The following is a 23,423-nucleotide window of genomic DNA, read 5'->3' on the forward strand; positions in this document are numbered from 1 at the left end:
CCAAGTTCCTGGTTTTTGTTTGTGCAAGAAACAAGCACCATTTCTGTAGAAAGGGTGCCAATGTCATCTTTTCCATGCACCCCTTAAAGTAACTGCACATTTTTTTCTTGACTCGGAGCATATAGTCAGATCACACTTTGTGAAAATAAAACCAAACCAAAACATTAAATATTGAAATAAGTTTAAAGCATTGCTGGAAACATCTCTTCATTGCACTATTTTAAAGCCATATCATTAAATAGCTTTTTTTCTTTTCCCCCTAGATGATCAGAGCTATAAACTTTCCCCTTTTGTCCAGTGGTGACATACTTGGCTTCTGAGTATCAAGAAACTTTCAGAACTTTGCAAGTTACTGTACTTCTGTTATCCCTGTGCTTGTTCAGATAGTGTGATAGAAGGGCTAGGCTTTTTTCTTTTCCTTCCTTTTTTTTTTTAATTAAGAAAATATCCAACAAAACGCTGCTTAACACCTGATGTTAACTTTGTCTCACAAGTTTCATAAGGCATATATAATCCAACCCATATCATATACATTAACACTTCGGGGTAGAATACTTCAAATGTTATCACATCCAAAAATTAAATCAGGATTTGCTAAGGTAAGGAAAGATCTCATCATCAGGAGCAGGTTACACACTAGAGAAGACAACATTTATAATCAAATTTGCTCATCAGCAACTCACATCACCCTACAAAATGCAAAATGCCCATTTCCCGAGACTAACAGGCACATGCCACCCACTGCCTTCACTGCAGCTACAGTCCATTGTCTTCCCAAAAGCAAAGCTGTAACAGAAAAAGAGGAAATTATCATTGCTTTGACCTGACAACAGAGAAAAAAAGTCAATGTTTTGGCTGAAAAAAGCCCAGGACGCCTCCCACAGCTTTCCAAGGGTTTGCCTTAAACATAGAAAAAAAAAATCTAAAATAAACAAATTATTCATGAAACTTTTTGGAAAGTGAAAGCAGCCTTAAGAATGTTTTTAAATTACATGATCCCCATTTACCTCAATGGTTTCACAAAAAACTTCATTGCAATTGTTAGTTGCTGCTAGGACCCAGCTTGTGCAGTATTTTGAAACTATGGTACCCAGGCATATGACTTTATTAAAAGCATAAAAATTAGACAAAAATCAGCAGAAAACCATTGAGCATCTATTACAGTTCTTTTTGAATGGCAAAGTTCAGAAGTCCATGACAAACTAGTTCCACATTGCACGACCTCTCTTATCTAGGAGACACTCAATGTTTCTTCGTATCTTCCACGTGGAACAACATTTGCCAAGTAGATACCAAATTAATTCTGCTCACTTGCAACTGTGTTAGTTACCTACAAAAAGTACAATTTAGATCTAGTCCAGGGAGAAGGAAGGAAACAGTGGTAGTTTATACATTTCTAAAAAAAACCCCATGTTTCTACTCCTTTATTGTTACTTATGATGTCATGTGCACTTAAAATAGCAGGTGTCCTCCAATGAGTCATAAACTCGCTTCAGTTCATTTCATCTGCACTGAGCTCAATCCCCACCACCCAACAGCTAAGTTCTTTTGCCTGCCCATTTAAGTAACATTTCTGAAAACAACAGAATTATCAAGTGAAACAGAGACGTAGCTTGTTAAATCACAGTTAAAAATAGAGTCTGTGTGAGTTCCCTCACCCATAAAGTTTACCTGGTTTTCAGCTGCTGTACATACCGTTGGAAAACATACATACTCCGGTGTTACATGGTAAAAAGACAGAAGCAGGATTTCCCTGACAGGAGGGGCAGGGTAAAGAAGCTACTTCTTCACTATCAAATCACTCTTTGCCTCTTGCTATGGGGGGTTGATCCAACTCAAATGTTCTTTAAACATGGTTGATGTGGCTTCCACTTGATGGAATACTTGCAGGTTCTTTCAAACTTAGAAGTTCTCAATTAGTATAAAGGCTAATTAACCAATCAGACTCTCCTTCCCAAGAAAAACACCCAGCTGGGCACAGAGCCCACCTAAAAGGCAAATACAAAGCATCTGCACTGCAAAATGATTCACTTCATGCATGTATATTAACTATGCAGGAAACGTAAGTTAGTCTAAGCATTTATGGGTAAAAAAAAAAAAGTAGGCATTTTTGTAAGCTCAGGACTGGTTATGATGTACATCTAAGAAAATTAAAATCCAGTTAATTTTAATTTGTTTAGTTGTTGAGATTCCTGACAGTGTGTCTCTATCAAGCAAATTACACCACATTACATCTGTAATAAAAGAATGCTTAGGTTCTCTTTAGTAGTTATATTATTGCAGAGCTATAAAGGAATGGATTTTGCAGACTTGATACTAATTTTAGTATTGAATTACGCATACCTGAAAGGACCCACTGAAATTGTAAACAACTAGCACTTATTTGAAATGGAGGAACTGTGAAATGCAATCCTTCTCAGATTCCTTACTTGCTTCCACATTACAAAGCAATTAAAAAAAATTAAGCACACCCAAAAAAGCACAAAGTGACAAATGAAAGTACAACAGAAAAAGCTAACTTTAATTTGTGGTTTCTACCTCACAAGATACATTTAACAAAGTTTTTTGTTTCTACCAATAAACACACAGCTCGCAAAATACTAAACATTTTCATCTGCCTAGTCAGTCACAACCTCCAACAGGTGTACAATAAATGCTTTGTCTGCTTGCACAACAGCAAAACAAAATACAACATGTACCCTCAGAACGCATTCTGCCTCTCACTATGGCAAGCTAACAAAATAAAAAAGTGTTTTCTTCATGTCATTTCATCAATAATGCTACACATAGCTGCATCTTTGTCTAAAACTTGATCTCTCTTGCCACCGGAACGCTCTCTCTGTTTTTCGCTCTGTCCAATACAGTTGCTGCCATCATCAGTATCCATTGTTTCTGCTTTCACTCCCAGTCCTCCCTCTGAATGAGGCAGATCATCAGGCAAGGAAGCCAGGCAGTTCTGAATCATCTCTATAACTCGCTCTAAGTGCTTCTGAAATCGCTCTGCTGTTTCCAAACGCTGACGTTTCTGCACCTCCATCATGACTCTCAGTGTCTCCCTAGCCTGGTGAGGGCGATACTCATTTATAAGATGATGGACATGAACAAAAAGCAGTTTCAAGTCTTCCAGCTTCTCCTCTCGCTTTATACTCCCTGGACTCCTTATCAAGATATCCAAGAGGTCCAAAAAGTTGACCAGGATAGACATATTAAGTTTTCTTAATTCCTTCTTGTGGTCAAACTGCATAGGATGTAACCGCTCAATACCCTGGCTCTCCAAGGGTCGAATAATCAGATCATCACATTGAAACTGATTACCAAACATCATATAACTGTCTTTCACAGGTGGAGGTGGCTTTGGAGCCAGGCCTTTACGGATATTTTCATCGGTATATTCTTTTATATATTGCATTGGAGGCGGAGGAAGGGCACTCACTTGCTGAGGTTCACCCATTTTTGCCAGACGAAAATACCTAGGGAATGCCCCAAGAAATACATGTTAAACAATTTGTGTGACAATCTTATCATATAGACAGAAACAAGAGCAATATAAGAGAGCCGGCTGTGAGAAAATGAAGCAGAAGTAAGTCATCTCACTGTGCAGAATACAGGAAACTCCCGAATAAATCCGTTAGCTTTTCACTAAGGTATAAGTTTAGAAAGATTAGCTTCACTAGAAGCACATTAAGCATTCATTTCTCGAACCGTGAAAGGCCAGCCTGTAAACAGAGCAGCCACAGGAAGAGATAGGAGACCCCTTCCCTAGCTGAGGCCTGGCCCGGTAACACCGCTCCCCGCGAGAAGGGAAACCGCGCAGCCCGGCGGCGGGCAAGCACCGCCCTCAGGGGAAGGTGCGGCCTCGCGCCCCGGATCCACAGCCGCCGCCGCCGACCTGCCCTGCTAAGGGCCGGGCCGGGCCAGGCTCTGGGAAGGCCCAAGCCCCGCCGCAGAGCTCGCCAGGCCACTGCTGAAGAGAGAAGAGGCGGGGGCGCGCTACGGCAAGACCCCTTCGGCGACCGACCACGTACCCGGCGGAGGAGACAGGCCCGCTTGGAGCCCACAACCGCGGGCAGCCGCCCGCCCTCACCTGCCCGCCGAGCTCCCCTCGGCGCAACCGCTGACGCCCCGCTTCCGGCCAGCAGCCCGCCTCCCTTCCCCTCCATTGGCTCGCCGACCTCGGGGCGGCACGCTCTGATTGGCCCCCCCGAACACCGGTCAGAAGCTTGCTCCACTCAGTGCAGGGGCTCCCTCGGGAGGCGGTGCCTAGCACGGCGCGGGGGGCGGGCCGTTGCTGCGTGAGGAGGGCAGAGTGCGCGTAATGGCGGGGGCTGCTGGCCGGTGCCGCCCCGACATGGGCTCTTCAGGGCGCTGCCCTGCTGTGGGACGTGGCAGCACGCAGCCCAGGCGGGGCGGGGGGCCGCATCCCGACCGCTGTTGTGGGTCTCCCAGGGGTGTGGGGCTCTCTCACCAGAAACCACTCCTGAGGCGGCAAGGCCGAAGGCCTGGGGGTGCGGGAGCGACCGGCCTAGCGTTTGCAGGCCTGGGGGTCCCCCCTCTGAGACCTCCCCGCTGCGCTGAAACAGTTCTCGGAGGCAGGCATTTAGTTCGGTGTTTGCTGCTGGGAAACACGGACTGCTTTGAAGGAACATACTTAGATTGGGATCTACCATGACGGTTCTTACACGTTAACCACTAAATTACGCAGTGATCATATAGTATGTGATCATGTGCTATGTAGTGATCATATGCTATGCAGTGCTTCCACGCATCAGAAATGTGGGCATTACCCCTGCTCATGAAATGGAAGTATTACCTTGGAAGGTGCTTGCATCGTTCCTTCAGCTGAATACACTAAACCTGAGTACATAAAGACTGTAACAAACAGCTGGGGTCCATTGTTTTTCTTTACGTTTTTTAGGAGCAGTTGAAGAAAAAAATACGGATTTAATTTTTTCACCTTGTGGATTATGGGGAGCTGGGCTTGCTGGCATCACCTCTGCAGGGATTTCTCCCTGAAATGGCCAACAGGAAAGGATTTTTTGACGCTTGGCCACGTATGTCCTGTTTTCTGTCTTCCTCAGCAGATGGCAGCAATGGCCTTTGACAGGGACCCGTTGTGTGTACAAGCAGTATCAGGTTCACTTTTCAAGATTGATCATTTCACCAAAAAAAGTTTCGATTGCATGATAATTACTTTGGATCCTCCTAATTATTTCTCAAATAATGCAAAGAAACTCCAGAATAGTTAGGTTTATTTGACTAGAAAACCTGAAAAAATTTACAGCTCACATTTTACTGAATATCTGAATATACATTTAAATATTCCAAACCAAACAACACTCTATAATTGACAATGAGTGCAACCCCGGCTGCAAAATAGGCTGATCTATTTTCATTTGTAAGCGAAGTATATTTTGGGGAGGAAACAACCCCCTTTGAGACATTGGTTCTCAGATGATGCAGCGAGTGTCTGTCACATAGGAAGGAACTTCAGTGAACTTGCTGAAGAAGTCTCTGCCATTTATGAAGTTTGATACCGTTGTTTGGCAGTGCTGTGCAGTATTTACACATTTTACATGATGTTGCTGATTAATTTATTACATTGTTTCTTAGTCTCATGTCTGTTCATTACTTAGTCTGAGTTAAAGGTTTGTCCTTTTCTCTGTATTCACACAGATTGATGTCATCAGTGTGATTATAGTTTAGTCTTTATACATGTATATGTATATATGGATATGGTCTCTATTATGTTTTCAAGTATAGGCTCAAGGATTTTTTTTTTTAGTAACTAGGCCTCAATTTATGCATATTGTCCAAAGGAGGGTATTCTTGCCATTTGGTAATGACTTACAACTTTGATTACAGAAAACTGACAGTAAATTGATCTGGGCACAATCTGTATTTGTCAATAGTCTCTAGACTGACAGATCTGATGCCATCTGATATCTGAAGCATTATCTTCACATTTTCTGCCCTTGGTGCCATTACTTCTACTTAAAAAGCGAGACAAAGGTCCTTACATTAAGGCTTTTGTGGTGCCCCAAGATGTGAATTAATCTAGTGTTCTTTTCAGAAACACATCCATACGGACTGAAATGTCACGAGTGTGAATGGCTTGCTCGGACCCGGGAGCCTGGGTACAGAAAGCGCTTATTCTTTGTGCGGAAGTATCCTAATGAGCAGCCATGGTGGGCAGCACAATGCAGAAGAAACGTAACAGGATAAGGTGGTTTGCCCACATTGTGTTCAGTTTTCAGCGTTTCAGCACTGCACCTGGGCTAACCGTCCCTTTGAAACGTAGGAGTTGTGTTAGTACACAATCTGTCGGTAAGAGCCACCTTTAAGAAAACTGGAAGGTGCAAAAGGTAATTTGATTCTAAAATAAATACTGTATGCTTTAAGTTTTTTGACAATCAAGACTTAAAAAACCAAACAAGTTAAAGAATGAAGAAGTTTAAAAAGTTGCCACCAGTCGCCACTTTCCTACCACAGCTATGAAGCTTACGGTCCCTGCAGGGTGAAGGAGTGCTTTAGTGTAGACATTGAACTGGGCCTCTGGTAGTCTCCCATGCCACAGGCCTGCTGTTTGGCATGAACCAGTCATTCAAAGTCTCCATGTTAAGCCACAACGTCCTTTGGAATCAGCAGAAAGATTTAAGAGACCTTTAATCTTCATTCATAAAATCAAAATACTTTACCACATTGCTTCTTTCATCAGCTGGTGATCTTGTCAGTTGAGAGTCTAAACAGTTCAGAGCAGAAAATTATGTACTATCAGCCAGGGGGCTTTTTTTTTTTTTTTTTTTTTTAACGTGGTTGTTTCTAAGTACTACTTCAACACAGACAAATAATAATTTTGAAGAAGCAAAAGTACTCCAGGATGGAGATGCAGATCTTAGCAAGGCACATAAATATGGAACCGAGAGCATGGTTTTCAAATACAGGCAAGGGTGCAGTTCCATGGTGCAACTAAGAATTTTTCTGCTTTGGAAAGGGAGGTCTCATTCCTTCACCCTCCTCCCTTACTCTTTCCTCCTGGTCCTGCTCTCCTTTCTTCCTTCACTGCTCCTCCAGCCCCCCACTTCTGGCTGTGCAGTCCTTTCTTCTCACTACTTTGTACCATCGCCGTCAGGCATTGGATTGTAAAGTAAACTGATGCAACTCCAAACCCCACAGAAAACATTACTGTAATTTTTCTGGATTAAGTTTGCAGCTGTTCTGGTGAGTTAAGTCAACTCACTGTGCTATCTATGCTTTTAAGAGAGAAGAGTGCATAGGCAGAAGGAAGGGAGGAGATTGGGGAGATGGTGAGGGGAATGGTTCTCCTTGTTTCTGTGGGAGCAAGCTCTTAGCTTGTCTCAAGTCATCTTGTTACATCATACCCTGAAAGACAGGCAAGTAATAAAAAGCACCACCTCCAGAGATGCATGAGAAAACTGTGTAGTAGGAGGTACTAACACACCTTTGGTTTTATTGGACTTTCCAGACTTTGATTTCACATTCTTTTAACAGGAGCTGAGCTTGATTCTCTAGTGCCTTGCACTCAGTGAACTGTGCAGCAAGGATGTAAAATGCTGTGACTTCAAAAAGTAGAAGACAGTGGAGGGCCAAGCACTTGTTTTTTATATGATTTCTGTGATCTTCTTGAGTCATTTTCCCAGTCTGTATGTAGTGGCCAAGACAGAGGGGATATAACGTCAACTAATGAAAGAAGAAAAAAGGGTTTCAGTCTCGTTCTTGGTAGCATGGCTGATTCTCAGAAGACCCATGGATTACCCTTTCCAGTCTATGGGGAGCTGCTAACATTTCTCTTTACAGTGGTTCCAGATGAGAAATTAAGAACGATGGTGAGTGTCATGCGTAGCACTCTACAATTTGCTTTCTGCTGCATTTCAGCTCTTTTCTGAAATAAGGATGCTATCCAGTACAAGCCTGCCACTGATAATACAGCACAATTCCTACAGAATCTCCAAATTGTAGGAATGAACCTGGACACCCCTTCAGCAGATGGTGAATCAGTACAGTGATATTCTCCACACCAAAGACACGACATCTTAATTTATTGCTCTAGTTAAGTTTATTTTGTTTTTCTTCATAACTAATTTTAGGCAAATTGGCACGTTTCATTATCAGGCATTCCAGTTCTGTAATTCCAGCAGCAGTGTGTACAGTATGTGCCATTGCAGTATGCTGTTATTTTAGCAGGATCCGAATCCAAGCATTGTACAAGCACAGTAAATACAAACCCCATTTTCACGCATGGTCCTAGAACAGCACTGCTCTCTTCTGTGCTAGAACATATTTCTTCCATTTCTGATTGTTATTGCACTCTAAATAGTAAATAAAAGTGGGGGTTTTGCTCACGCTGTCTGAAAAATAACCCCAAAATGAAACTCAGTTCCAGTCTCTTGTTGGGTTTATGTTGAGTGTTACATCTTACAGCCTAGTTAAGCAATGAGCTCAGGAATTTCCTTTTTTGGTGATTGTTACAGGCTTTGTTGCAGGATATACAAGGGAGGAGGGGAAGAGAAAAGGAGCCTGTTGGGGGTGAAGGGGACTTAAGCAAGCTTTATGTCTCCATCTGCTGTGGTTAATTCCCATCTCCCTGTCTCCTGCTGTGGCTTTGGGAATTAATGAATTCACAGTGCAGTGCTGTGCTGCCTTTTCTTTCTGACTCCTCAGACTAAAATATCAGCCGCAGCCTATTGGTGCGCCTACTAATGTAGGAAAGAAGTTTAATGTTCCCGTCATGTAAAAATTGGGGCACACCAATCTTCAATCCACATGACAGTTGCACTACTTTTTGCTATACACCCTATTACCACAGGTATCTGAACAGAATCAAGTCTCAGCCCAGAGCCTGGATGGTTATTTAGCAATGAAACAGGTATCTCACTACTCATTAATAAATTGACATGGCTCAAAATCCAGGAGCATTTTGATAGAATCAGCCAGCACTCTTTCCTATGTTCATAGTCTTAATGTTGTTTCTGGAAGCAACCCCCCTACGTGATTATTAAGCCAGACATTAATGCTGGGTCTTTACTCAGTCACACGTCTGTGGTGACTGCCTATTCTAACTTGTAAATGAACATGTCTCAAAAAACATGTCTGTGTGGCATGAAGAAGTAATCCCTATCCAGCCATCAGTAGCCTGGGTAGCTGCAAACGTGTCATGTTGCCAGAGTGAACTGCAGGATTTGCAGCACTGCAGTTTTGCTGGCAGTCTAAGTCATGCCTTTGTCTTCAGAAGGAAATAGTAACGGACAGGAACCACGATAGGCAGGCACTAATAAAAGGAGCTGGAACAAATTCCAGTTTGGTTATAACCCGATGAAACTGGGTTGTCCTTTCTGCATTTTTGCCTTACAGAGAACAGCTGAGCAAAGGCTTATTTGTACCTTCACCATGGAAGAGTCTGTCCTAACCCTGTGCAAGTTCACCAGTTTAAAACATGTTCTCTATGTTACTGTCAACATCAGTAAGCCTGGGAGTGATTCATTTCAGGCATTCAAATCATGGATAATTCACTACGTCCTCTTAGCAGATGCTTGGAACAAGGCATCTACTTTCCCAGGGCCCCAGAACAGTTCAGAGAAGAAACTTGCTCTGGTTCTACAAGAGCAACTCCCTTGGTCTGTGGGAACAGTGTGAGCGGATTCAAAGGTGCAGTTGTAAGACCTAGAGGAAAGCTGGATGCATCTGGCTCATAAAGACCAGGCTCATTCTTCCCTTTTTCTGCAGCTTTCGGTCTTGTTCTTTGGGTCTACTGCAGACATGTTTATTGGGGTGATAATGAACTGCCAAATAAGCAAGACAGCGGAGTAACCTAAATAGAGTTTCTCACACTCTAAAAAAGCTCAGTAGCAAAATGGGTTGAATTCTGGAAGCTTGGAAGTTGAATGATAATCATCATATTGAACAGCTGGTGAAAAGGAAGAGCTGGCACCCGGGTAGTAAACCTGGCCCAAATATTACACATGATAGAAGTATACAGATCGTTTTATGAGAGTGAAGATATAGTTGCAGCCTTCCGGTCTGTTTTTTTACAAAAACAAAAACTATCTATATTTAACTTTTTAAATTTCTCTGCCGCCTTCAGGACATAAGCATTGGTATCAGAGCAGGATGTGCGGGTGGGGAGATTTCCACAGTCTGCAGTAATAAAAGTGTGAACTGCATAATCTGGGTAAATCCCCTAAGAAAAAATCCAATCCCTGAAATAACATTTTTCAGAGCAGAAATAGAGCAGTTTGCAGGAGGTAGCAAGGCCAGAACAAAGGTGACTAAAAGAAAAAAAAGGAGCCCACTGAGGCCACAGTTGATAAGAACTTTATCTGTAACCTCAACGTGCCCAGCACAGAGGAGTATTTAGTGCACACAGCAGCTCAAACTTAAATCTGAAACATTGAAAATACTTCAGATTTTCCTGCACTTGGATGGAAAAGTGTCAAAGGATACATGGTAGCAGGCTTTATAAAAGCACTTAAGCAGAGAAGATGTAGGATACCTAAAAAATTCATCGGGCTTTGTCTCCTCATCTTAAGGGATAGACTTACAGTGGTTTTAAGATACTTAGGACAGTTATATTTAATTCCTTTCTATTAAGGATACAGAATTTCTGTACCATGCAATGTATAGCGGTGCCAAAAGCTTTGAACAAAAGGAGTGTGCTCATACTGCACCGTCATACAAGGTGAGGTTCCAGAAATGAGATACCTGTGTTAGCGGGATATTCCAGCTCACCCAAGGAGCCCTTTCAGGAGGGCTATGTAGTTTGTGTGTAGAGCTCTACGGACTTGTCCTCACATCTTCCAGCTCTGCACCCAACTTGGTCCTAGACAAGTGGTGTATTTCTACTTAACTATATATATATGCACTACTATAGGTAACTATATGTATAACTACAGGTATATATGCTCTATTGTAGAAGGGTCCTGAAACCCTTAAATGACTGAGGCTTTGCTTAAAAGGGTGATAACCTGTTAGTCACCCAGGTGGATGATGACATATGATTTATGTCTACAGTTCATGTCTTGAGAGCAACAAAGAATTTTATTTAAAAATTGGACAAGAAATCATGATCTTTGAAATTAAATAAAATTCAAATACACATAAGCAGGTTACTCTCTCATAAATGTATAATTAAATCTAAATGCAATTCTTGGACCGTATGTTTTTGTATACACATGTCAACCTGGCTATATATTCATTAGACTTAGAGAGCATTCATATTCTGGTTTTGGTTGCTACACTCAAATATTTGCATGTTTGCTACACATGGCATTTGGGATTAAAATGAAAAATGAACATGAAAGGGTAGATCTGTGGCAAGAGCGGATACAAAAATACGTCAGTCCCTACCTTCCTCCCCAGTTCAACAGTGAAGAGTTATCAGTTGATAAAGATATTGCAAAACAGAAATAGTTAGCAGCTCTCACAGAAATCAGCTCCTGTCTTTATATCCATGGCACCCAAATCTGGCTGTGTTGACTTGTTTCCTTCCTTACAGTCATGCTTACTTTTTTCCCTGTCTAATACCTTAGCTGGCCCATCATCAGTTTGAACTCACCGTGGAAAACTCAGAATGGCTGATCTCGCCTGCTAAATCTTGCTAGTTCTAACATAACTACCAGATTCTCTATCACTCCAGGCCAAAATCTGTGATTGTTTTCTTACAACTATGTGTGCCTTTCTACATGTTTTCTATCAAATCTGTACCTTCTCTTCCACAGCAGCTCAGCCTGTCCAGTTCTCCCACGTGCAGAACCAAATCTCATTTGCTCCTTGTTTCTCTCTTGCCTTGACCCTCGCAGCATCTTCCCGTCGGACCTCCTACAACACATCACATCATACCATGTTTACACCAAATGAAGTGCAGTTGCCAGGCCCCCTATCTGAACGTTTGATCAAATTGCTCCCCTCTTCATGTCCCTCCGCTAACTCATCTCTTATCTCATGAAGAAATCAAGCTGCCAGTCACTACTTTCAAAGAATTTCTTAGCTCTCCCCCCACTACTTACCACCCTTGATGAATCTCTTCTCCCCCCACATCCTCTCGTCTCCAGCAGCATTGCTCCCCTCAGAGGTCTATGTGTTGGCGTCTCATCTCTTTGCTGTCCTATATGCATTGCTTTTTCTGCAGAGGTGCAATGCCACACCTTTGCATTTCTATTTATATTCAATTTTCTGATAAGACAACATGTACATCTCTGCCAACAGACTGCAGCCCCCCTTGGCCCAAGCTACAAAGACTTTTCAGAAAGTCCTTTACACACTACAGTTAGTGAAAAAAAGAGACTAGAAGGAATAACATAGTCCTAAATAAGTGTTCCTAGCTAAAAATGCAATAACATTACAAATTGCGGTTATAAATTCATCTGTACTGACACAAATCAAGCAAAATGCTATTAAGATCAACAGCCTTTTTGGGGGGATCCACTGTGGCTAGCAGAGTGAAGTTCATAAAGTTTGTCAGGGCACTCTACTGCCTATGTTTTGGTTTATTAATTACAAGAAAGGATCTCAGAGCATAGTTTAAACCAGCAAATTCTCAAGCATGAGGAAAGTTATATGCATGCAAAAGTGGTCCTATATTTTAGAAGTGCAAGCACCTGAACAAGGTCTGGAAGTATCCAAATAGCTGCTGTTTACACAGAGTGTGATTTTAGAAAACTCACAGCAGACTGAATTTTTTATATATGTGCTTTGCACGAGACAAACTTTTGTAGAAGAATTGGGAAATTTGGCCCGAGTATTGATCCTAGTCTACAAATAGATATGAAATCCCCCTTGGCAGCAGTGACGATTTTTCGGGAGATCACAGGCTTGTGTCATCTTTCTTGTTCGACCACAAGAGTTCCTTGGTACTCAGTCACTCTGCCAAGAAATGAAACATAGCTTCGCTAGACTTGCGCACAACGAATGTTTCAATATATGTTGCATCTTGTCTTCGGCAAGACCACTACATAGAGATAGAGAGATATATATAGGGATCAACTGCACAGCAGCTTCTGTTTGTCCTTGTTTCTGTTCCATGATACTGCATTGCCTTTAGCAAATTCTCTTACAGATCTGTACACCAAGTACTATCTTTAAATTGTATTTTTATGGCAAATGCAGGTTCTCAATTATCATTGAACAAAACTGGTAAGGAACGTTTGATGATCCCCAGAACATGCTGCCTAAACAATGTAACATAAAACAGCAAGGAAGGGATATGCCACCTCTTTTTTTTGGGAGAGATAACCATTAAATTCTGTTGAGAAACATGGTTCCCAAGTCTGTCCAAGAACTGCCCTATAAAATCCAAGTTTTCATTTAAACAGTTTGCAATTCTGATACTTGTTCAGATTTTTTTTCTCATGAACTGAATTTAAAATAACAAAGTATCTTCTTTGGAGCTTGAAAACAACTCTAAAAATATATCAGCAATAGGGAGCTATCTCCTTATACCCGAATGCTACATTGAACTAAAGCCAAAAGTCAGCGCTGGTAAATGATTTAGATTGAAATAATTTTTGGAAATACCTAATTAATGGAAATACTTATCTTGCAGTTTCTCCCCACATTCCACCAGACTCTATCTCTCCAATCCTCAATACCATCAGCAATACACTTAGACATCACTAATAAAAAATAAACAAAATATTAAAAATGGAAGAGCAGAGAAAAATAAATCGCATTTGTTTTAAAATATAACAGTGTTGTTGTACTGAGTGCATTAGGTACATACTAATTTTTTTATCTTTCTATATTTAGCCTGGTGCAGACTGCCCTGAATGGTGCCCTGAAGTCCTGAGGAAACCGGTTGCGCTTGGTTTGATGTTTGTGCTCACTTCACTGCTGATGACACTGGTCTTGATTGCATCTGCAGAGGGCATGTTGTGCCTGTGCCTCCTGGAACATCCAGCCACAGACTCATTAGACTGCACCTGAAGCAGTAATCAGTAGATAGTAACCAATGATAATTAGTTATCAGTTATTGTAACCGTTTATTTTCAGTTTAAATATCTAACAACTACAAATATTTATCATTCCTTATACAAGTATATCCTGGATATAATTTTCTTTGCTTACATAGTAGGAACTTTCATGTTATGTGGGAAACTTCCTCAAAATAAGTTGTATGAAATCTCTGAGACACAGTCAACTGTTAAATACTCTAAATGGGAAGGCACCATTCCTTTGGAAAAGAAATATGGATGCATGACCTACTTCTAAAAGGACAGGAGAGACACTCATCCTATACATCCATGTTCAGCGTGTGCATTTATAACTGTATTTACTAAATGGGCGAGTAGGAGACAGATGCTTAATCATGCCACACCTCTTTTTAATTAATCCTTAATCATTGACTCACATCTACTTAATGTCCCTCAAGTGTTATTTTTTCCACAACATTTGCCTTAGTGTATATTTCAACATGTGCTGTTCATTTTATGACTTCAGAGAGGATGTGGTTATGGTTTGACAGAAAGGAAGCTTTGCTGTAGATGGGAAGATAAAGCTCAAAGCACCTACGCTGCCTTGTGAACACCTTTTTTTTCTTTTTTTTTAAATTAACTGTCTTCCTTCTTGTGTCTCTTTCTTGGACGGGCACTCAGCGCACAGGGCAGACATCCCATGTCCTGGGAGAGGACCGTTTTTGGCTCAGCCATGAATAACTGTGTGCTCCTGGAGGAACTCCTGATCAAAAAATCCCAGCAGAAGAGAAGGACTTCACCCTCCAACTTTAAAGTGCGCTTCTTTGTCTTAACCAAATCCAAGCTGGCTTACTATGAACATCGCCATGGGGTATGTCAGCCATTTTCTCTCTCATAATAGAGTAATGGAGGAAAGGATGAAATTTGTTAAAGGAAGGGAAGGATGCTAATGGAGGCAAGGATCATCTTTGTTAAATTTTAGTAACATTTCTGGTCCTTACCTACAGCACCATTCACTGAAAATTGCGGAATGGTCAAACGGGTCATTTAGAGCTTCTGGTCAGTGGGCATTTGGTGTGTATGGAGGAATAAGACTACCTTGCTATTTTATAGAAAGGCTCTAGTTTTGTTGTAGGAATTTACCACGGGCTGTTATAACTGGTGCGTGTAACAGCTGCGTGAGCCTGTGCCTGGCAGTTCACATGAGTACAGGGGTGACCTGGAGTGGCATATTGCAAAGGTCACAAGTGTACCCTAATTGCATCTGCGAAAAAAATCATCCACAGATCTTCACTCTCTCATTCTTTTCTTCAGGGCAGCAGACTGATAGCTGATAGGAGACCAATCTTGCATTTTAAAATAAATTCAGCTGCCATGTGTAACATGTCTAGCCTTCAGAGTTAGCTTCAGAAGGGATGCGATGATGAGATCCGTGCTCAGACGAGGCATTGTTTCCCCAAGCTTGCCTTTCCCTGATTTGCTAAATGTGAAGAAAATTAGAAGCCAATCTGCACACCCCATTGTGCGAAGTGTTCTAGTGAAGTGAGAATTATTTCCTTCTTCTATTTAGCTGGATGTTTGCTGAGCCTCATTACGGTTGTAAATAATATTGCTTGTTTTCCAACAGTCAGTGAACACGCTGTTAATCCATTATGTTTAGGCACTGTTACTGTACGCAGAGCAGAACTGGGGATCCGTGCTATCCAGCACTGGCTACTTCAGATCATCTGATCTTGCTCAGTTGCAGAAAATTAAGTTAAAACTGAACCCAACAAGAAAAGCAAAGTATGATGTGGCCTTGTATTTTATCATAACCTAGTTGAGGTTGGATACCAGCTTTAAGGGTTAACAGTCATTTTTACTTGCAAGCTATTTCTCTCAAATATGCCCCACAAAATGTTTTTTTGCTTTTATTTTATAGTCCATGTTTTTCTTACCTCCATATTTAAATAGGATAATATTTATTGCTGCGTACTGTGTCTATATTTGGTTTGAGACTCTCTTTGTCTGCTATCCAAACTATCTTTCAAATGCCATTATTTTAAGATTTGAAATTACATTATAACTATTCCACTTAATTTTTCTGGCTTAAATTTTCAAAAGCGTCTAAGTTATTCTGTTGTAGGTATTTGGAGAAATAGTTCTTCACAACTAGTTTTCTTTGGTGCTTTCTGAGTCTTGGTGGACTTGAGATGAATTCAGCATACACTTTGCCTAGATACTTTTGTGGAATCGCAGTAGGTGTCTGTCGGCATCTTTAGACACTGAAATAGTTTGGAAAATCTGACTCGGTGACTTTCAGTGGGGCATAGATTTCATACGCTATGTGAGTGTCTCTGGAAATTTTCTCCCCTAGTCTTCCTAAAGGTCAATTGGGCAAGATGAGGGTTTAGTATATTATCTACTTTATGTTATATGTTACTTATTTTAAACATGCACATCTTATATATGTGTAGACATGTATATGTAAACACACATGTAACTTCAGGCCCTTATACTCATTTGAGGGACAGTGGGTATATTTATAATTACAGGGCTGATTTGCCATGGAAGGCTGATTTTTTTTCTGACACAAACTGTCAAAATCAGGTTGTTACATGAATAGAAGAACTTCGTACGAAATTGGGAGAAAACAGTTTCTCCTGTGAAGTACTCCCAGAACCAATCCTCAGCCTCTTCAGTAATCTTCCCCATCCTGGTGACACCTCCGCATGGTCAGGTCATTGCTGTTCTGGAGAGGAAAGCTTAGGGCAGCCCATGCAAGCACCATCTTGTTTTGTGCTGAGAACAGTGTGAACCCCCAGCAATTGAGTTCACAGCTAGTGAAGGGAAAATTACGATACCTGCCCGACATGCAGAATATGCCCATCCTGGTGAGTGAACCAGGACCAAGAACCGTGCGCAGGAGTTGAAATCAAGGGTCTGTAGTGCGTATTCTCTAGCACAGGCCCTGGCACAGGTTTGGCTCAGCTCCACGGGGACTCTCTCAGATAATTTGTGGGGCTGGCAGTGGTAAGCACAGGCTGTCACCACTGCCAGCAGGCAGTTTGCATATGGTCCCCCTGCTCTGGAGGTTTAGGGCAAAGTGGTAAGGACATTGCTGTTCTCTGCCAGCTGGCTGCAGTGATGGGGAGTACCCCTACGCATGCGTACTGCACCATATAGATGGGGCCGGCAGCTCTCTGGGCTTTTAAAGTATGTGTTTTTCAAGGGAAATCTCTGTGGATGTTTGCTATAAGAGTTTTCAATGAGTTTCTTTAAGAACTCCTTACCAACCTGTCCAGTGGCTTACTGTACTCGGAGTTCAGTACTATACAGTGCCCACCTCTCCGGTCCCCGGTCAGTCAGTAACAACAGCCTGTGCATATAGTCGGGTAAAACAACTAGTGAACTGCTTAACAGTTTGAGAAGTCCCACTGATTTCAATTGGGTGGCTTAAAGTAAAGCTCATGCTTATGCGTTAAGCCCAGGCTTATATGCTTCGCCTGTATTTGCTGCTTAACAGAGTTTAGCACCCAGACCCTTTCTCTGCATTTTGACGCTCTGGGTATAAAAAGATGTTTAAGCATTTATTGTAGCAGTCCAAAGCAAAGAAATAAACAGGTCAAAGGGGTACAGGGATAATTCTGTAAATGATCCCAAAAGCTGTCCAGACAACCAACATCATAAAGGCAAATTTTTGCAATAACTGTAACAGCATTTTCATCGTAACGGCCATAGCTAGACAGAAAGCACTGTTCTCCTCAGGGGCCAAGCACACAATTGCCGTTAATGTTAATGAAAGACATTTACATATCTCATTAGGAGAATGAGCCCCCAATAACTGACAACAATAAGAAGCTGTGTTTTCTGGAATTCATTACACAGTGCACAATGCAGGGCTGTCTTAACATAAAGCAAAGCCCTGATAACAGGCACATGTATTCAGCCCCCATCTCTACTAAATACATCAGAAGTGCCTTTATTATAACATGCAAATCAATTCCACGGGCAAAAATTCTTTGTTTCCAGGGTCTGGTTTTATAGCTACTGTGCATGTGAGTAAACGAGCACATGGGAGTAATCGTTTTAACTATTTCAATTAGTTTGATCCTCACCAGAGTAACTGACAGTGAATACACTATGTGATACTCTCAGGGTGCCGGTACACTTGCAGTACTGCAGAAGAAGCAGACAAGTGAATCCTTTTGGAGAGGTGTCTAGGACAGAGTTTCAAATGTCCTTACTTAGCAAAAACACTTAAACTGGTGAGTTACCTATATCCCATTCACCTAACAGCTTATGGTGTTTGGTAAATCTTTCAGGTTAGCAGACAGGAGAGTGAAGAGAGATAGTTTAGTATTTCAGACACTAAGTAAAGGTTCTTGCATAGTCTTCGGCATGTCACATTCCTACCTGGATAGGGACAGCCAGAAACGAGTGTCTCTCCCTGTATTTCAAGCTGGCTGTAGTCTAAAAGCGGCACAGATGTCTGAGGCTGATGCCACACTTAGTGGATAGGCCACTGTCTTCTGGGCTGGGACCATGCTAATGTGGTACCATTACCATTACATGGCCTCTGCATCAGGGCTGCTCATCTTGAGGTGGCTTAGACCTGCAGAGAGTGCTTGGGTCTGTCTGTATCAGCTATGGAGAAGCGCTCCATGTCCACACACCACAGTTTTTCCTCTTCAAAAATAGGCATTTTGTCTTATCCAGGCATTCTGAGAAGTATTGAAAGGCTGGGAAAGTTGCACCTAACACCTGGGAAGTTCAGGCACATAAATATTTTTAATTTTTATATCTTCATGCACCCATGGGCTATCGCTAGTCCAGCCTTTAAAGGCAGCAATGAAAGGAGCACACAGAAAAGTACTGAGTTCCCTTTTCATTTACATCAGCACTATTCTTCCTACACTGGTCAGATGTTCAAGAGGTCACATAGCATGAATCAGCCTTGTCCTGGGCTCTTTAATTCAGATCTTTGATATTCAGATATAAAGATGGCACTTAGTGTGTCTTGAAATTTGCTTTCAGTCTCTTGTTGCAGGAGAACAAAGGAATAAACTTGGCTGAAAAGCTTTTTATCAGCATCCAGAATGCTTCAGCTGCTTCTGTTGCGTTATCTACGCGTTGTGTTACTTGCAGCAGTCCAGCTACCCATGGTAACAAAAGCAGTGTTTTGTTCCTCAGTCCAGCAGTCCATTTTACCTTGATTATTCTACACAGAATCCAACTTGTCCATCCTGCCCTGGAAAGACTTGTTTTTTTCCCCAAGACTCTAATGTAAGCAGACTAAGACTTTGCTTCTGAAGATCTACATTTTGGTGTTCCTGTTAACTAGAGTGACCGTTCATACCATTTCTCATTGCTTTGTGTATTCTGAATGCTTTAACAGTCATGAAGCTATAATCCTCATCTAAAGTGAATTTAATTATGGTTTTAAAGACTACCTTCCAAATAAATACATATCTGAGTAGATATGTCATTCTTCATAACTTGTCATGTATTTATTAACAAGTCTTATTTGCTTGCCAGAATTTGCAATACCATCTGTCTTCTGATGCGTATCTCCAACTAATTTATTAATAATATACATATCACCCACAAAGAAGTCAGGCTTGGCATCTGTCTACATCACACCTGTTTCAAGGAATTTTTATGTAATAAAATCGATACAACCTTCAATAAGATGGAGACATAAATCTGTGCCTAATGTTGAATGAATACTTTAGTACACCTCTTTACATTTAAAATGGATTTTTTAATAATCTGAATTGTATTATTGGAGTCGAGGGAGGATTAAGTTCATATTTTTTGCCACAATGAGCCTTATTTCTACTGTGAAATCACAGAATCATGGAGGGCACTTCTTAAATTCATTTACTTGGTCTTCGTGCGCAGGGCCAGACAGTCGCCAGCATTAGAACAACGCTCGGAGAAGGACTATCGCCAACACTAGAACAAGTTGGCTATAGCATTGACTAGCCACTGCTTGAAAACCAAGGACAGAGATTTCACGTCTTTGGGCAACCTGTTCCGATGCTTCTTATCAAATGTTTTTCTGGATATTTACAAAGTTCCCGTCTATTGCAGTTCTTGTTCATGACTTCTGCGGCATGATTCAGGGTGGTGATAATTGTCTAGACAAGATTGCTTTATGCAAAATGCGGGTTGTTCTGTGTCTGGTGTCTATGGCCTTTCTACTCTACAAATGTGTGGTAGAGTCTGATAATAAAAATGGCATTTTTGCTGGAATAACTCATTTTATCTTGCAGAATTTGATCGTAATAATTTTCTTTTTGCACGTTCTGTGCATACTCGGTTCTGCTCCTACTAGATCTTTGCCTAGGTATTTATTGACCTTTAATCTTTCAAGAATTTTTTAGAATTACTTCTGAGCAGTGTCTTCCCAGCAAATGTCAGATACTTCCATTTTCTTTAAATTACAAAGCTCAAATCTTTCTTCTGTCGGAGAACATTATGGATGTGGCAAAATCTTCAACCATGTTTTCTTTTATATCTTTAAGGAAGGAATACCTCTTAATATGAATATCCTACAATAAATATGAGATTTCCTAATAGTTACCTTTTATTAGACTTTTCTACTGTGGCCATTTTTGCTTCCAGTGCCTGCCTTTGCTTTATATTGCAATCAACATTGTAACTGATATTGTTGCAATGCCCGCCTTTTGCTTTATACTCTTTCATCCTTTCTGACCAGGTTTTTTTTTTTGTCCTTAAAGCTTATACTTTTTTTAATGAAAAAGTTATGGCATTTAGTCAATTTAATTTAGCTTCCCTTCCTTCATTGAATCTTTCATTTACTGCAATCCACTCCTCCTCCCAGTCTTTGCTAGAGTCAAGAATAGCTTTGAAGAAACTAATATAGGATTCAGTAGTTGTCCCATATGCTTTTCTGTAACATAAAAGACTTATTTCCATCATATTAAAAAGCTCATCTGAAAGCCAAGAATCTTCCCTTTTTTCTTCTCTTTCTTGATGGTAACATTGATTTTCTTGTCAAACCACTTGCGCTGATAGTAGGTATGTGCACCTTGATAATCATCTCAGATAGGACCTGAGACAATGTGAACATTGGAAGTGGCTTTGTTTGGTCTTAAAATAGGAGTTCAGTGAAAATACTGGGCTATTGCAGATGTGTGAGTCCCTGTGATGGGCCAACAGAAAAATGCACTTATGGCCAAGTGTGCTTTTCCACCGGATCTCTTTACTTGAACGTTAAATACAAACAGCCCATGAAAATGTACACTTTGTACCATAGAAACCTTGCAGAAAGGTTATGGTTTCAACTTTCCCCGGCATGTCTTCTGTTCTCAGCTCATGTAATTCTGAAAATTGGACACCTTAGCAGTCTGGAGGAGTGAACAGTGAACAGGCCAACTCCTGGCTAAGTGTGCAGTGTCTGAGGTCCGGGTCTTCATTGTAGCTCTATTGACTTCTCTGGCCTTTTAAAAAAAAGTTAAGATTTCTCTGGTTTTAAATTATTTTGGTGGAAATGCAACACTAGATCTGGCCTATAGGACTTTATAAGGATAGTAGGAGTAATTCTGCTGCAGCAGATATTCCCCAGGTAAACTGAGAATTTATCTGAGTAGATTGATAACAAACTGAGATTGTTTGCGTGGAATAGGCTTTGGCTACAAACAGTATTGGCCTCAGTAAACAAGATTTGATACTGAAATTAGTTGTTGGGAGTGACATTGCATGGTGAGCGAACTGATAGCATGAAGTGGTGTGTAGGGACAGCAGGCAGCACAGTTATTAAGCAGCACTGTAACATCTCGCAGACAGATGAAATGTTTACTTTCTGATGTAGGAACCTGCTGTGATTCAGCTTCTTTTCTTAGGTCTGTTCCCCTGTCCTGTGCTCCAGGTGAGGGTATGATCAAGGAGATCTTTGCAGATCGCTGGAAATATGGCAAAAAGAAGTTAGTGGCTGCAACTGCTCTAGTCAGGTATGGCAGCAACCGAGGACCGCAGTGGAGTGCCCATGGATGAAGCAGTCACAGCCCTCCAGCTGCCTCCCCAGACGCCTAGGTGTGCTTCTCCATCTCTGCTGCTTAGATGAATGGAGGCATCTTAGGCACTGATGATTTTGTCATTCAACACAATTCAATGCACTCTGCATCCAGGGTATGCCCACCTCTAAAACACCTTCATGTTCTTTAGATGTGAAAACAGCTGTAAAACAAATTTATTTATTTTTTTAATTCAAGTAGGAAGACAAAATAGTCATGATAGACATGTAAGTCAAGCAGCCACATTTAGGGATTTAAATATAACGGGGTATATTGGAGGTATTAAAACATAACACAACAGTCAGAGCTCTACAGAAAATCTCGGTATTATCAACTATCACCTCTTTCCGATTTTCCTTTGGAGCACTTAGTATTGGCAGGAAATGTAAAACCCCTTACAACTTTCTTTTAAAATTCAAATTGCTCAGTTTAGGTTTCAAATTTAATTTAAAACTTGTTTAAATTGTTTTATTTCCCATAAAACCTCAAACTATCCGTGTTCCTAATAAGAAAACTCCCAAAATACTGAACGATGCTAGTGTTCAGGCAAAGTTTCTATGAATCCAGCAATCAACCATTCTTAATATCCTAACTATTAATGATAAAAACAGCACATACCACGGTGTATAGGTAAGGGATATGATAAGAGATAGAAAGTAATTGTATCAACAGTGTTCAAGGAGGTTCAAGTTCAAGCTCAAGTCTTTTGGTCAGTGGAAAAATACTTTAGCAGGAGAATTACCATTAAAAATAAGTCTATCTTGTTCCAGTGATACCTCATAAGCTGCTCGTTACCATTTTCTGTGTTGTTCTTCATTGCTATCTCAGCACCAAGACACGGCTATGAGAGACCCATAGTCTAACTAGCAAATAAACTGGAGACTCTGCAGCACCATAGGCGTAAGCAGAATTTGGGCAGCTCCGCAAATCAAGCAGCTCCTTTCCAAATTACTGCAGAAGCTCAGCAAGGCCTGAAGAAAGTCATACCTGAAAGACGGTAACATGTCAGTAATTTAAAAAGACGATTTTCACCAAGCCACATCAAATTGAGCTCTCTACCAGTGGAAGGTGTTTTACCTTGCACAACGGTTCTGCTTCATGTTGATACTAATCTGTCTGCAGAGACAGACAGGTCTGTTGGAGTGGTCTGTTCGTTGACCCGCTTATTTCCTACCAGTGGTTAGATCTGTAATGGTGCCTCTTGCCTTGAAGCTATGTACTCATATCCTCCATAAAATGACATTTTAATAGCTCAAGTAGAACTTTAACACTGTATGGCTATGGTAAATACTTTGTTACAGGATTACAAGGAGAGAAATCGGAGCAAGCAATGGATATATGTTCCTGTATTACTCCTAGAGCTTAATTTTAGCACATGAGAGTATAGAAGTGTGATCTCAGATCACACCAGAGGTCCATGAGCCAAGTGGCCTGTCTCCAGGAGTGGTCAGTACCTGCTGTTTAGAGTAAAACTACGAAA

The 23,423-nt window shown here is 41.1% G+C and overlaps 2 protein-coding genes across 4 annotated transcripts in view; one reads left to right on the forward strand and one right to left on the reverse strand.

Moving 5' to 3' along the window:
- Positions 1-2,500: 2,500 nt before the first annotated feature.
- On the reverse strand, positions 2,501-4,171 carry MED7 (mediator complex subunit 7). Of its 3 annotated transcripts, none has more exons than XM_075509954.1 (2): positions 4,085-4,171; positions 2,501-3,470 (listed from the first exon to the last, which is right to left on the reverse strand). In XM_075509954.1, exon 2 carries the CDS (start codon positions 3,449-3,451, stop codon positions 2,759-2,761), a length of 693 nt encoding a protein of 230 aa, XP_075366069.1. In that variant the 5' UTR covers positions 3,452-3,470; positions 4,085-4,171; the 3' UTR covers positions 2,501-2,758. The 3 variants fall into 3 exon arrangements, with proteins under 3 accessions (XP_075366069.1, XP_075366067.1, XP_075366068.1); XM_075509952.1 differs by having other exon boundaries at positions 4,026-4,135; XM_075509953.1 differs by lacking the exon at positions 4,085-4,171 and adding an exon at positions 3,890-3,955.
- A 10,451-nt stretch (positions 4,172-14,622) lies between these two features.
- ITK (IL2 inducible T cell kinase) overlaps positions 14,623-23,423 on the forward strand; it is a 34,134-nt gene continuing 25,333 nt past the window's right edge. Inside the window, exon 1 of the mRNA XM_075509559.1 lies at positions 14,623-14,793. Coding sequence (XP_075365674.1) covers positions 14,623-14,793 — 171 coding nt within the window. The remainder of the gene's footprint in view (positions 14,794-23,423) is intronic.

The sequence above is a fragment of the Mycteria americana genome, chromosome 8 (genome assembly GCF_035582795.1).
Source record: "Mycteria americana isolate JAX WOST 10 ecotype Jacksonville Zoo and Gardens chromosome 8, USCA_MyAme_1.0, whole genome shotgun sequence".
Taxonomy (NCBI): domain Eukaryota; kingdom Metazoa; phylum Chordata; class Aves; order Ciconiiformes; family Ciconiidae; genus Mycteria; species Mycteria americana.

Excerpts from the sequence above, each read along its gene's own strand:
- MED7 (XM_075509954.1), bottom strand. The coding sequence starts at position 3,451 with ATGGGTGAACCTCAGCAAGTGAGTGCCCTTCCTCCGCCTCCAATGCAA.